The following is a 15085-nucleotide window of genomic DNA, read 5'->3' as shown; positions in this document are numbered from 1 at the left end:
GCTGGTTTGGAGGATGGACAAAGGAGATGGACAGGGTAGAAAGAGTGACCTCAGTTACTACAGAAGATCAGAAAGTGGGCACAGTCACCTTCCTATCTTTGAGTAAGGATTTCTTTTACAGCATGGAAAAATTCAAATGAATATCCTAAAGTTTTAGTTTATTTTTCTTTTAACTAAAATGAGTAAGGTGTTGATCATGCCAGAAGGTGCTAAGTGCCTTACACATTATCACCTTATTTAATCTTCATCACACAGTACGAGGTAGGCAATATTATAATGCCATCTTACAGATACTAAGGGAAGCTTAGAGAGAGCATGTGACCCACCCAAGATCACACAGCTAACGCCTCGATTCCAAGCATGCTTCATCCCTCCAAAGCCAGGGCTCTTGGCCAGCCAGTAGGGAACTGCATTTGAGACAGAGGCAGAGAAAACGCGCTCCAGATACCACTATAGACACTGCTGCACAACAGGGGCCAAGGCCAGGTGGGTGGCTTGTTCTTAGTGAGAGTTCTTTCTCCCCTTGGCCTAATGCTTCCTTGATATTGAGCATGGGAACTTTCTATTGACAATGGAATGGTATCACTTTCTAATCCCATTCTTGTCCCTACCCCCCACCCATCCACTCTGAGCTTTCCAAGTCCAGCCACTTCTTTTCCTAGGTTTCCCATGACAGCTTAGGAGAAAGCCCTGGACCAGTTCAACCAGAATGGAGTGGTCACCAAACAGTGTATCTGATGTCCCGATATTCCTCCACACATTGATCTCTTAAATCAATGAGATCTCTTAAATATCCTGTTAACCAATGACTTCAACGTCCCAACAAAATGCTTAGAAAATGACAGTTTATCATTTATTATATACTAATGACTTTTTTAAAGCTCTTTGAAGTTGCCCGAATGGTTGACGTCCAGACAACTTAGGTGGAAGGTGCACGTGAGCACACTTTCTGAGGACCTTGCAGGAGAGCACCTGCCACAGAGGCCAAGGAGGAGCGAGCGTGGATGAGAGCCTACCTCCGAGGCGAGCCATCGTCATGGGGCTGGATGATGACCACCTTCACAGTCACCGAGGTCCGGAGAAGGTCGATCATCTGCTCGTGCGTCAGCGTGGCCACGGCCACCTTGCAGATCTCCACCAGGCGGCTCCCCTGGCGAAGGCCGGCCTTCCACGCAAAACCGAAAGGTTCCACGTCTGCGACGATTCCTTCGAAGTTCACGTGGAAGCCCAGCTGGCCCAGCCCGTTCCTCCTCAGGGTCATTTCCACAGTCTCGCAGCCCCTGGTCACGATCTAAGGGGGAAGGGGACCGTGAGGGGTGGCGCTGCGGGGGGCACACATCCCAGTGACAAGATGACAAGACAAGGACACGGTTCAATCCAGACTTTACCGTAATTACCCCTGGCATCAGGCGCAAAGGAAATAACAAAAGTAAAACGAAGGTTTCATTCTTCAAAGGCAAACCAGATACAGGTGTCCTGCTTTTTCCTAGAAGCCACTGACACAGAGCCTGTGAGCTTAGGACGGGCTCTGATAACTCCCCCCTCTCCTTTCTATGTCACCTGACTTGGCTCTTAAGCATATAAATTCCATTGTTCCAGATGGACTGAAGCAACTGAAAACATGTGACGCCTTTCACCCATCAAGCAATAAAACCTATTAGACAATTTTTTTTTTTTTTGGTCATACGGTGTGGCTTGTGGAATCTTAGTTCCCCAACCAGGGATGGAACCTGGGCCGCTGCCAGTGATAGCGCTGAGTCTTAACCACTGGACAGCCAGGGAATTCCCTATTAGACAATTTTATTCAACTTAAAAAATGGCCCAGTGGTGCAGCAGCTATGGAAAGCAGCACGGCAGTTCCTCAAAAAATTAAAATGGAATTACCATGAGACTCAGCAATTCTACTTCTGGGTATATACCCAACAGAATTTAAAGCAGGGTCTCAAAGAGGTACACCCGGGTATTTGTACACGCACGTTCTTAGCAGCGTTATTTACAATAGTCAAAAGGTGGAAGTAACTCAAGTGTCCATGGATGGATGAATGGATATGCAAAGTGTGCCATATACAAACAATGGAGAAAAAAATGGCCCAAAGCCCTTCCAAGCTAACAGTTAGCGGCCTGCCCACAGGATGGGCAGCAGAAGGAAGTCAGACTGTTAGGAAAACCTTAAGTGCTCTCTGTGCGCCAGCCCTGTGGACATCCTGTTCTAGCCCCTAGGATCCCTCTCCTGGGGACAGCCTGCCCTTGCTCGCTTGGGTGGTGAGGACCATTCAGATCAAACGTGGGCCAGCCAGCGGGCCTCCGTGGTGTCTGTAGACAAGCCTCCCACTCGGTGAACTAAAGCACCAATAATTAGTTAATGCCACCCTCAAAAGTGCTTACTGAGAATAGCCCACATGCACTGAAAGAAAAACATGGGCTCATGGAGTATATCATTTGATGACCACGGCATCACTTATTTGTGGGCACTTGAAAGTTGGGAGGTATCATACCCGCATCCCCCAAAGCACAGAGCTAACGTATGAAGTTTCAGTTTTAATAAATGCTCCATTTCCATGAAACACGCTCTGAATACACAGATTCCTATTCAATAAGACCTATGACTGTACGTACAGCTGTGGGACCGGGGCTGGTTCAGTGTTATCACCGGTGCGGCTGAGGTTACCATGGTTATTACCGCCACGGTGCCCACCCTGCTTATCAGTTTCTTGTAGGCGCACATGACAGTTTGGGGCTTAGGAAAATGGGGAAAGGGATTGCTGGTCTTAGTGGTGAAGTTTTGAACGACTGAAGTTTCCAAAGTTACGAACTGAACTAATTTAAAATTGTTGAAAAGGCACTTTTGTAATATATACAACCTGAATAAATTTTTCCTTCACTTCCTTTTCAGCTTTGTTTCAACTAAGCTCTCCGACCAAAAGCCTACATATGACATGTGCTCAGCCTTCTTTCCAATATGGATGCAATTTTCAGCTGAAATGTAACATCCATATATCAGATTGAAGAGTGAAAGGTTTTTCCGAGTCCTACTTGTTCTGTCTCTTCCTCTTATTTCTTCCAACCACCTGCCACGTCCCCTACTTTTTGCGATTTCTTTCTCACTTCTGTTCCTTACTTCTTAACATTGGCAAAGGCTGAGGGATCATGCTCTCCATTTATCTGGAGTTCCTCACATAATTACTTGGCCTCAATTATCCCACGGTGGCCTCCTATCCAGGTATCCGGGACTGGCTACATCATCTGTGGAGTCTGGTGCAAAACAGAAATGCAGGCCCTTTAGTCAAAAATTATTGAGAATTTCAAGATGGCAACAGGAGAGCGTTCAACCAAGCCTGGGCTCTTCTGAGAGTAGACCGGCCCTACCTGTCTCTTTAGGTGGGAGCTCTTATTCCCCACCTGCGTCTTTACCTGCATAACAGACACCTTTGATTTCACTTCCCACCACTAGAAAATGCAGCGTCCACCACCTGCCCAGTAGCACCCCTTCCCCATCTCTCCACTATGACAGCTTCATCCTCTTCCTTTCCATTTCTGTTGCTCCTGCCCTGCACCAGCCTTTTGTTCTAACCCCCCCAACAGTCTTTGGGTTGGTTTGTTTCCACCATCTCCCGTTACAAGTCATCTGAGACACAGAATATACTTCCTCAAATATATTCCAGATATCAGGTACCTTAGTCACATTAGCAATATAGTCATTTTTTCTAGGAAAATGGTAGAATGGGGTCCACAGAACAGTGAATGTGTCAGAACCTATGGGATGTGCATTTTGGTGGTTGGTGAAGTGGGTGTGTTTTATGTTGTATTTTCCGGAGCACAAATTGTGATGACTCAGTAGGTCTCCTAAAAAGAAGTATTTGCAGTATTACTAAAAGCACAATGTGTCCTGAGACTCACAGGATAACTCAATTCTCCAGATACGAAAACTTATCACACACTTAATCATCCCTGAATCACGTCTCAGCTTGCGCACATACGCCCTCAATGCTGTTGAACACACTGAGGTCCTTTCCCGTAAAGAGCGTCTGCAAATAATGACGTTATTTCTCCAAGGCCAGCAGACACTGACATGATTGCATTGTCTCATCTACGTGGTCTGGAATAATAAAAGGTTTATATTTGGTGGAAGGAAAGGGGGCAGGAAATGGGTATAATTTCTCTTTTTCTCATGATCCATATTTGACTAAATCTTCTCTAATTAATGAAATATACATCCCCTTGGGGGGAAGATTTACACATGAAAAATTCTTTTGTCAAAGCACATTTTGTTCTTATATTTCATTTATTCTTAAAATTCTATGGTATATACTCAAACTAAAATCTGTATCTTCCTTTGTTAAAATACGAAGTAGAAATACAACTGTTAAATACCACGGACATCATGGTTTTGTACTGAAAATGACAATCTTTTTTATGACTTTTTTCTTAAAGTCTTTCTAACTTAATGGGTAACTCTATAAAACCTCTGTAAGAAACTGGCTGCAAGATTAATAACGTATTTAATCTGGCAGACTAAACAAAAATACCTGTTGTATAAATATGCAGAGGTGAAGCGGCAAAGAGGGCTTACTCTGACCATCAATATGGTCAACGGTGATTCTGTGCCTATTAATTTCCCCCTGGGAAGGTACTGTCGTGCCAGACTCTACAAACAGACATAATATCTAGTAAATTCCTGTCCTTCCTTGAAACACTATGAAAATATATCCCGATGTTCCCTTTGGAAAGTTGGCTTCACTTTTCCTTTCCAATCAATCTGTAACGGGTGTTTCGCCACCATTCATGGCTTCAGCAACAGCTCAAAAGGACACAGCATTTAAAATCAAACTCTATAACACAACATTGTTAATCAACTATACTCCAATATAAAATACAAATTTAAAAATTAAAAAAAAATTAAATCAAACTCTACCCCTAAGAAATAGTAACTAGGTGATGTAACTGGGGTCGAAGTTCCACAGCAGAAGCTACTATGAATCTGGGATTGCAGACCTAAGGATGGTGGATAAACAGAAACCTGTACTTACCCCCAGTCGCTGGACAATTTCCCTGACGTCTTCGGCACAGTTGTCCCCCGAGGACAGAAGGATGCATTCTCCTCGTTCGTAAAACACTTTGATACTCATTAACCCAGATGTCCAGCCAATGACATCCCTGCAGGAACAGTTAAAGACCACGTTCTTGGAATCCTTCTCGATCAGCATGATGAACTCGTTGGAAATCCCAAGGAGACAGTCAATGTCCGAGGACTGGCCGAAGTCCCGCACCACAACGTGCCACATGATCGCTCCGACGCTGAAGAGGTGGGCGTCCTTCCTGGGCTTTACTTTCTCCTTCTTCTTGGCACCCAGGGTAATGAAGCTGAACTTCGCGGAGGTATCCACGGTGGCGGTCGTGACGAAGTTCTCCGCCAGGTCCTTCAAGTACTCCTGCCTCGTCCGAGTGGCCATCGCTCGAAACTTCTCTGATTTGTGGGCTGCGTTTTCTGCATTGATTACTTTTGCTAAAAGGAAGTCCCGGAATACTGCTGACTTTGGGAAAGTTACGGCTTTGGGAATTGGTGGACCAAATGGTGGCACATCTTTTGATCTAGAAACTCCAACACTGAGGGAGGAAAAGGAGAAACAAGATGAATTGTGGGGCCGTAATAGTTAGCTTCAGAAAGGTGACATACGCCCACACTTTCGACTGAAGCCAGCTACTTCATAGACTCTTGTTATGCTCATTTCTGGGTATCACGTTTTTCTTTGTTTTTAGCAAAACTTTTCAAACTTAGTAGTTGAGGGGGTGTTATGGGCTGAGCAGTGTCCCTCCAAAATTTGTATGCTGAAGTCCAAAACCCCAGTACCTGGGAACGTGGCTGTGTTTGGAGATTGGGTCTTTAAAGAGATGATTAAGTCAAAATGAGGCCATTAGGGTGGGCCTTAATCCAGTCTAACAGGTGTCCTTATAGAAGGAAATGTGGACACACAGGAAGATAGCAGGGATGCACACACACAAGAGGAGAGACCATGTGAGGACACAGCAGGAAGACGACCATCTGTAGGCCAAGGAGAGCGGCCTCAGGAAAAACCAAACCTGCCAACTCCTTGATCTTGGACTTCCAGCCTCCGGAACCGTGAGAAATAAATGTCTGTTGTTTAAACTACCAGGTCTGTGGTCCTCGTCACGGCTGTGCGAGCTAAGGTAGGGATGACGGGTCAGTAGCCGGCTTGGTGCTCTGTAACTCTGTGGCCGGTCACCACTGAGAGACAGTGACACTTTTCAACAGCAGTGAGGTTAGCCCAGCTGGCTATTTGCGATCTCACTGCTATTGGACACAATGATCATTGGGCTTACAGGGCCCAAAGTTTTGAATGTCACTTTTTTTAAGGAAATGCTCACTTGATCACATTTTGAAAATCTAAATGAAGATTTTATAGGAGCAAAGTTTTAAGAAATTCCAGGGACTGAAAAGATCAAATGTATAGTGATGGCAATAACCATCTTAATACGGCAAAACCAGTAATGCTCCCCTGTATCAGACAGAAGCTTTCGTTGTCTCAAATCCTTTTTGAAGCAAGAGTGAATTAATGAATGAGCAAATGAAGGACTGGAGTGAGTGAATGAATGAACCCCACAGCACTCCCCAGTTACTGAGCAGCTACTGCAGGCCAAGAATGGGAACCAACCCCACATCTGCCCAGGCTGGTATTTTCTGTGCTGGGATAAACAAAGGAAGCAATCTATGTTTCATCTTCTTCGTGGTAGAAAATCCTGAAAGCGGTGATTAAGGAATGAAAGCATTAGGTGTGAATTCCTTTTCTGGAATGTGGCTGGTTAGACTCCAAATAGATCACGGTCCCCAGGGCTCTCTTCCCTTTGCTGTAACCTGCACACCCTTCAGCAGCGTTCATCATTTCCGGGGAAAGAGCTATAAGATGGAAGGGGGTCTGGGCAGGGCCTTAGCTGGCTTGAAAGGGGAGGGAAGGACCGCTTCCCTTTGGGACAGAAGACCAAACTCACGCACATGCATGGTAGTAAAGGTGCTGAACCAGAGAGGGAGGTGGGGGGGGGACTTGACTCATGTCCTCAAGGAAGGTCCTAGAAACATCGTGGAGGTTCAAATGGCTGAGGGGCTGACACCATATACGACCCATCTTCCCCTCACTACCATCCTTAGGAAGAACTTTCTAGACTGAGTAGGAATTAACTTGTCCTCAGGTGTTACTTCATAGAGAGCTGTCCCAAAGCTACATATCTGGCCTGTGGGTAGTGTAGCCACACCTGCTGCTTCCCCACCAGAACGATCAACCAGCTCAAGCGGCCTCTCAGTGCACTGGACCCTGCCCTCCCGACACTGGCCATCATCAACTCATGTGATCACCTCTCCTAAACGTGGTTTTCTCTTCCGGTGATGAGCACAGATTCCTGGAAGTATTTTACCCATGGAACGCTGAGGAGGTCAAATCCCGTTTAACATCTTACAGGATTACTTTTTTGCACTTAGCTCTGTGGATCTCAAGCTACTCTCTGACTACAGCTTGGACGCCCTTAAGCCAAAGCATCAGGGCGACCTTTTTATATCTAAATGTGTTCCAAGACGGCTCTCACTGTGGAGCTCCAGAGTGGGCAGAGAGAGACATCTGTTAACAGGGCGATTCTTCTCGTCCCAAATTATTAACCCAAATGTCTAACTGGACACCTCCGCTACAGTGTATGGTACAGTGCGGCTCGATAAACCACTATCCTATGCATCTCAGATCAAAGCTGTACCAAAAAAAGGAGCAGAATTCAGGCACAGCGGTTACTATGGTTACTATTACTACTATTACTAGTCCAGGAAAACCATGATAGTCTGAGGATGGGGATCAATTAGAAACCCCTGGTCACAAAAGCTTATATAATCCGTAATTCTTTCAAGCAGAGTTAAGAAGGAATAATTCCCAGTGGGTGGAAACAACAGTATGTTTTAGAATTTCTTATTTTACCCAAATAACTTGATGGCATTTACGGATGATTTAGACATAAGACCCCTCCACTGAGGGCAACAGTACAAAGATGAGCCTTCCTTCACGTGCCAGTTAAAGGGTTTTAGGAAAGCAACGTGGGGTACAGCGGATTCCAGGATCCGGTGTTCTTCCTAGGAGTCCAGCTCCACCACTTTCTGAGGGACTCTGGGTTACTTAATCCCTCAGCGCCTCATCTGTAAAATGGGGGTTAAAACAGTACTATCCTCAAAAGCACACCATGAGGATTAAACAAAATAATGCCTGCTAAGCTATTATCAACCCGACTGTTACCATCACTATTATTGCCACAAAGAATTATCGTTTTCATCATCGATTTAACACTATCATCTAATTTTTGTAAGAAGGGGCTACATAGTAGGTTTTCTAAAATGGAAGTCATCGTTTTGTATAGATATTACTTCCCTTGTAATTGACAGTTAGCTACCAAGCCTACAGACAGCAAGAAGTTTACTCATTCAGCTATTAAAGGATGCATTTTGCAAAGAGTTTATCTTGGAAAGCACACAAACACGTAAATCCCTCAGAGTTAGCTCTGCAACGGCTACAACCATTGAAATGAAAGAATCTCGTATAAAGAAACAGGCCATCAGTTAAGTTCGCTTTTTAATAATTTTAGACTAAAATGACATAACATGGAGCTTTGCGGATGTTGCCCCATTATTTCTTTCTAGGTTCAAGTGGCCCCAGCATCACCGAGAGAGAGCCCTGCTGTATCCAGCGGGCACGGCTCAGACTTCTCTGGAAGGTGGGAACCTGCTCTTTCACACTCTGGACGCGTGCCCTAGATAGCAGCACGCTTTTATCAGAGGAGGGTATCTCGCCCCAGCTGTCTGTCTGGACCACGCCTCTGAGCTACGTGGTACTTGCAGATCATGATTGGCCAGAACTCACTGCCACTCAGCGCCTGTGCAAAGCTCATGGGATGTGACCGATGCACAGGGGTCACAGGGGCATGTGCGACCCACCCAGCCTTCCATAAAACGCACCCGTGATTAAGACGGAGCAACCTAGAAAACAGCAGACCTGGACTATATTTTATCAGTTCCTTGGAAATTATTTTAATGAATTTATTCTGTGACTGGTATGTTTTGAGAAAATCATAGGAAACAGACCTATGAGGTGTTTCTGGAAAACCTGGGCACTGTAACCTTATTCCCTGTGACAGAGTAAACTCATCTTCATAAAAATGTCATGGAATTGATTTGACTAGTTTTCCAGAAGATTACGATCGATTCTTTGAAGGACACTCATGAGGTGATAAGTGTGATCATTATGAATGTTTATGAGGCACTTCCAAAACCTAGAGGCACTCCACTGCTTTACATTTGAATCTCATTAGGAAATGATAATTTAGTGATAGCAACGTGGTATGTTAAAAGGCAATGACCCCATCTTTGAACCATTTGTACAAGCTGGTTTCTACCACAGAAAACATAATGCAAGCCACTTTGTTGATAGGTAAGATCTATATCAAAAGCATCCCTCCCCGGTAATTTAATTAAACACAGAAAAGCCAAAAGAAATAAAAATAAAAAAGGTATTACTTATCCTTAAGATCTTTTGTGCTAATCAACCACCTCATGATAGAAGCATAAACTAAAGATAGAAAGGAATTAAAAATACTCGATTTGACCTAAGAATAGCAGACTGTAAAATAACACCAAATACGATAAAGCCCTAGGCTTACGTTCCCAATCCATTAGGAAGGCTCATTTAAGATTACTCTTCATAATTACCATTCATCAGGGGAGATCCCAGAAGAATAAGCCGACTGAGCATGTTGGCACCAGCGTTACCAGTTTTAAGCGTATCGTTTATACAGACTAGATGTCCTTTTTTTTCAAATATCACTTTTTTTTTTTTTTTAATAAAAAGTCGTTCTGAGCATTCAGGCCAGGGGTCTTGAACTGAGGTGCATACAGGGTCACCATGGGGGGAAATCATGCAGATGGGGAGAGCATGGGGTAGGGGCTGCAAGCTGGCGACACCAAGCACACAGGCCAGTCTCCTTGCCCCTAGGAGGGCGCGGCTGCAGTTCACAGGCCCCTCTGCCCCCTCACACGTGCCCAGGCCTGGGCCCCATCCAGGCCCGGGAGGCAGCTCAACTGGTAACCACTGCTTTAAGATGAGTGCCAGGAACTCTAACAGGTGTTTTGCATAATTCCTGTTATTCATTCCTCATAACTACATATTGAAGTTGGTACTATTATCCCCAGTTTTCAGAAAAGGAAATGAAGGCTCCAAAAAATAAGCTAACTCGTTACAAAGCGCCATGAGGGGGCAGGAGAGCGGGATTCTCACTCAGGTCAGAGACCGGCTCTTTCACCGACACCCCACAGGGCAGGAGCCTTCGGGGACAGCTGTTTCCTAAGGAAGAGCACGGGTAGAGGAAGGGCAGGCCTCGTCAGTCTCGGGATTCTGAGGCACCTGGATGGCCTTTTGAAATCACCAAAGCGAGTGTCAAACCCCTATCTCGACATGCCACCACACCACCGTGTGCGTGTTTCCAAGCTCTTAGACGGGAAGAAACATTTTACCACCAGAATGCATCTCTTTCAGGGAAGCACTGAAATGGTCAGATCCTCCACCTCTGAGGATGCTATTAATCAAGCGACGGTCTGGCAGGGACTGGACGAAGTCTTTAACATTGAGGAAAGGTGAAACCTAGAACTGCGAACCGCTAGGAATTTCACTGTTTCAAAATGGGAAGAAGGCAATTATTTCTTACAGAAAGTACCTGAGTGTAAGACCTCTGGTGGCGCAGCAGTTAAGAATCTGCCTGCCATTGCTGGGGACACGGGTTCAATCCCTGGTCTGGGAAGATCCCACATGCCACGGAGCAACTAAGCCCGTGCGCCACAACTACTAAGCCTGCGCTCTAGAGCCCGCGAGCCACAACTACTGAGCCTGCGTGCCACAACTTCTGAAGCCCACGTGCCTAGAGCCTGTGCTCCACAACAAGAGAAGCCACCGCAATGAGAAGCCCGCGCACCACCACGAAGAGTAGCCCCTGCTCGCCGGAACTAGAGAAAGCCCGCGCGCAGCAACGAAGACCCAACGCAGCCAAAAAAGAAAAGAAAAGAAAAGAAAGAAAAGAAAAGAAAGAAAGGAAGAAAGAAAGAAAGAAAGTGCCTGAGTGAAGATTGTGGGAAATATAATTAGAAAAAAAAAAAAGGATAATTATGGGCACAGAAACAATAATTGGAAAACTAACTGGAAGACATTTTGGGGAACGAGGTCCTGTTGGAACAACCCTGGGAGCACAAAACGTCAGGGACTCACCTGTAACACACATTTTCAGTGCACGGATTATGCACTTTGACTATGACGAAGACATGTTGAAAGTGGGACCGGATGCTTTTTGGAGTAAAAGGAAGTGCTCCGGGCTCTTGGAAGACAATGGTCACGATGTCATTTCCTATATGCCTTTTCCTCAGGAGCTGCAGTCAGGAAAGTGAACACACACACAGAGTTACAGACACGGTCTTCTGTAAAAACAAGATACGTAAATGTATACAATTCACTCAGCATTCAATTTCAAGGAGTTTTTTAGAAAAGCAGAGTCATCCTTTGGAAGCTAGGGCTCCTTGACATGGCTGCGTCCAAAGACCTATGGAGAGAAGAGCCTCAATATTTAAGTTCATCTTTCGCTTTGAAATGCAACTGGTGTTCTCTCTCCTTTTCATCTTTATCATTTTTTGCCCTGAAATAATAGCACATTAGAGCTAAAATCGCTTTAAGGAATCTTGTAGATTAAGCTCTTCGACTTAAAAGGAGGAGACGGCAGAGCGTCCAAGGGAAGGTACAGCGGCTGAAAGTCCTGCACTAGGGTGTCAGGGGCTTAAATGACACATGCATTTCTGCAACAAAAATACAGAAGACTGTTATATTGGTGGTGGATATATTCAAGCTAATTAACTGAAATCTAGCCTTTTCAATGTATTTCGGGAACACAGAATTCCACCAGATTAACAGTTGGAAAACTCAATAAATTACAAATGCATCAGGAGAGAAGGAACCCCAGGACAGTAACACCTGAACCCCTTTACTTGCGATGTTCCTTCTGCCAAGAATGCCCCCTTCACCCCAAGTCTCTCCTAGACCATTCAGGTCTCTGCTGAGCTACCAGCACACTGGAAAGAATGTCCTTAGAGGGACCGCACAGGCCCTGCACCCATACCGCAGGCCCACGGCAACCACGTTAGTTGTCGTGTCCTATTCTAAGTCCTGGTTTACTTCTCCTGCATCAGGTCATAATCATCAGGAGGGCAGGAGATGTTATCTCTTTGACTTTTGGTTTCCCAGTTTCTAATGGCCTGCCCAGGACACAGCAGACACCCACACACACACTGGCTAAGTGAATAAACAAACGTTACAAATACACAATCACAGCCACGTAACACTGCACAATAAAATTGTGACCCACTCTGAATACACACCAACAAACCCGTACACTCCGTAAGCTTATGCACCTAAAGCCATAAGGATCTGTGCTCACAGAGTCTGCGGTCCTCAGCTTTCATAGAGACAGTAATCCTTACATGAGTTGGTGATGTCACTGCAGGAACGGGGTAATCTCAGGTAGTAAATCTCTCTTTACGAGCAGTAACAGAGGCAACAAGCTCGCGCTTAAATTTATTTGGCACTTACAGAACATACTTCACTGTAAAGAGCGTTAATTTCAACTTTTAAAACCTTTTAAACCCAGATACAAAAAGGATTTCATTGTCAGGCCCCTGACTTGTGATTTAGCGTGATAAAAGGCCTGGAAAAGTGGGAATGCAACGTCCATTCTTCCAGAGTTCCCTACTATGGGCCAGTTCGATCGCTGATTCATATGCTGGAAAACTCCTATTTAAATCCTGATGGTTAAAGTTATAAACACACAAAAATCGTTTTACTGCCTGAGTGAAGTTTTGAAAGCTATATTAATATCCATTAATGAGCCAGCTGTCGTTTTAAAAATGTTTGCTAGATATTTAAGTAAAAGGTGACATTTTAAGATGCACGTAAAAAAATCAGTAGCCAACTAGTCATATATTCACTGTGTTACTATTTACCCATCCTATAGCGGACACAGATGTTAATCACAACAATAAACATTTCATGAAAAGAAAAGAAAAGAAAACAAGGCGAGGACATATATCTAAAACAAGCATCACGGGACTTCCCGGGTGGTCCAGTGGATACGACTCCGCGCTTCCACTGCAGGGGGCGGGGGTTTGATCCCTGGTCGGGGAACTAAGATCCCGCAAGCCGCACAGCGCGGCCAAAAAAATAAATTAAAAAACAAAACAAGCATCATGACAAGCTGAAAACTGTACGAGGCTAAGATATATTCTTCCCTCGTTTCTGCAATAACTGAAATACATGATTCACATGTACTGTAACAGGACAACAAAATTCAGGAACAAATGAAAAATTAAAAGAAAAACTGAAATACCTAACAATGTGTTCAATGTATTTGCTGAGCACGAACACAATGGCTTACACTGTACTTGAAACGCGGGAATTCTCCATCTCCTTGAAACGCGGGAATTCTCCATCTCCTTGAAACACGGGAATTCTCAGACTGATGAGAAAACGGAGCTTGCAGTGGCCAAGGCCACGTATGGAATCCTGGGCCCCTCCTTCCCCAGTGACTAGGGCATCCGCTGGCCGCCCTCCTGGTTAACCTCAGAGGGCAGCCCGGCCTCACTAGTCAGTGAAACGTGGACAGCTATTCCCACCCATTTCTCTTGCTCCTGAAGGAAGACCATGGGTCCAGTTCTACACTTCACCACGGGAATATTTAAAGCGCAAGTTAAAGGAAACTTTAAGGCTAGTGACCTTGACGATGTGCCAACCCGCCTTTGCCCCCTTCTAAGCATGTTCTTTTGCTTTGTAAAATGGGCTAGAAATAGTTTTAAAATTCTAGTTCATTTAACCACGGTCACAAAATGCACTTTGTAGGAAAAGTGCAGGGGAGGGCGGGGAACAAGGAGATTCATTAAGAAGAGGAAAATAAAATCTCAAGCTCTCTGTAGAGAATAAACGAAGAAAAATGAACACCTGGCCCATCAATAGGATATCTGAATCTTTTTAGAGACTAAAGAAATACAGCATCTGGCAGGTTCACGGATACATTATTCATTGTCAGACATTCAATAACCTAAGTAATGCTTGGGCTTCTTATATAAAGGTTAGGGTTCTCTTCAGCAGTTAGTTACGTCTTGTTCTAACTCATCAATGAAATTCTGTAGAAGCCGACTCCGGAAATGGAAGGGGAGAGGGCATAGCAGCCCATAAACCAGGGCGGCTCAGCAAGACAGCAAGGCAAGTTCCTGGTCACCAAGACGCCACCGGTGCTATTTCGGGGATTAAGGAACGACGTCTTCTAAGCCTTTCTAGACACGAGAAGCTCCTAACACTTCTTCAGTGCCAAGAGGGCCAACTCAAGAGTCTTCAACCGCGAGAGTGAGTTAATAAATATTGTATTAGATTTACATAGTCAATTCTGCTAAATTCCCAACACTTGATTCAAGCTGTGAGCCAGGAATAAGCTCTTGGTATGACAAGGAAAGTGAAAATGTGATTCTTCACCCAATTCCCTGACAAAAAGCATACCGATGCTACAGAAAGTAGCAACCTGTGGGTTTATCTTCAATTCCTTAAACACACTTCAGGGTTTCACAGGTCCAGTTTTAACTTGGTGCAAGAACCGAAAGCAAGTGAAAACAACCGACCTCCAGGCAGCTGCATATGCATCGAAAATGGCATCAAGTTGAACTTGGTTAGATCTACCAGCCTCTAGGCAAATAGGTTCATTTGTTAAATTCTTTTTTAAAAAAAACCTGGGAAGGTTAAAAAAAAAAAAAAAAGCATGTTGCACCTAATTCTGGAGGAGAGGGGGAAAGAGGCTGCACCGTAAGAAGATGTGATGTGTCTGGGATGTGGTTCAGAAGAAGTCTCTCAGGGTCGGCGATGAGAAAGCTTAATTTGAAACTGGAGAAGGTGGATCTCCAGAGAGAGGTTCTTGTCTTAAGAAGCAAACATGTGAAAATGAGCATGATTTCAAAGAGAAAACTGCATCG

General features: G+C 44.7%; 1 protein-coding gene across 1 annotated transcript in view; it reads right to left on the bottom strand.

The window, feature by feature from the left end:
• SIPA1L2 (signal induced proliferation associated 1 like 2) overlaps nucleotides 1-15085 on the bottom strand; it is a 222484-nt gene that overhangs the window by 51224 nt on the left and 156175 nt on the right. The window contains exons 7-9 of the mRNA XM_082424966.1: nucleotides 11295-11452; nucleotides 5028-5604; nucleotides 1017-1291 (exon numbers count right to left, since the gene is read on the bottom strand). Coding sequence (XP_082281092.1) covers nucleotides 1017-1291; nucleotides 5028-5604; nucleotides 11295-11452 — 1010 coding nt within the window. The remainder of the gene's footprint in view (nucleotides 1-1016; nucleotides 1292-5027; nucleotides 5605-11294; nucleotides 11453-15085) is intronic.

Source organism: Balaenoptera physalus, assembly GCF_965194825.1.
Source record: "Balaenoptera physalus genome assembly, chromosome: 14".
Lineage (NCBI taxonomy): Eukaryota > Metazoa > Chordata > Mammalia > Artiodactyla > Balaenopteridae > Balaenoptera > Balaenoptera physalus.
Note: the sequence above shows the minus strand (reverse complement) of the source record. Positions and strands in the feature narration are given on the sequence as shown.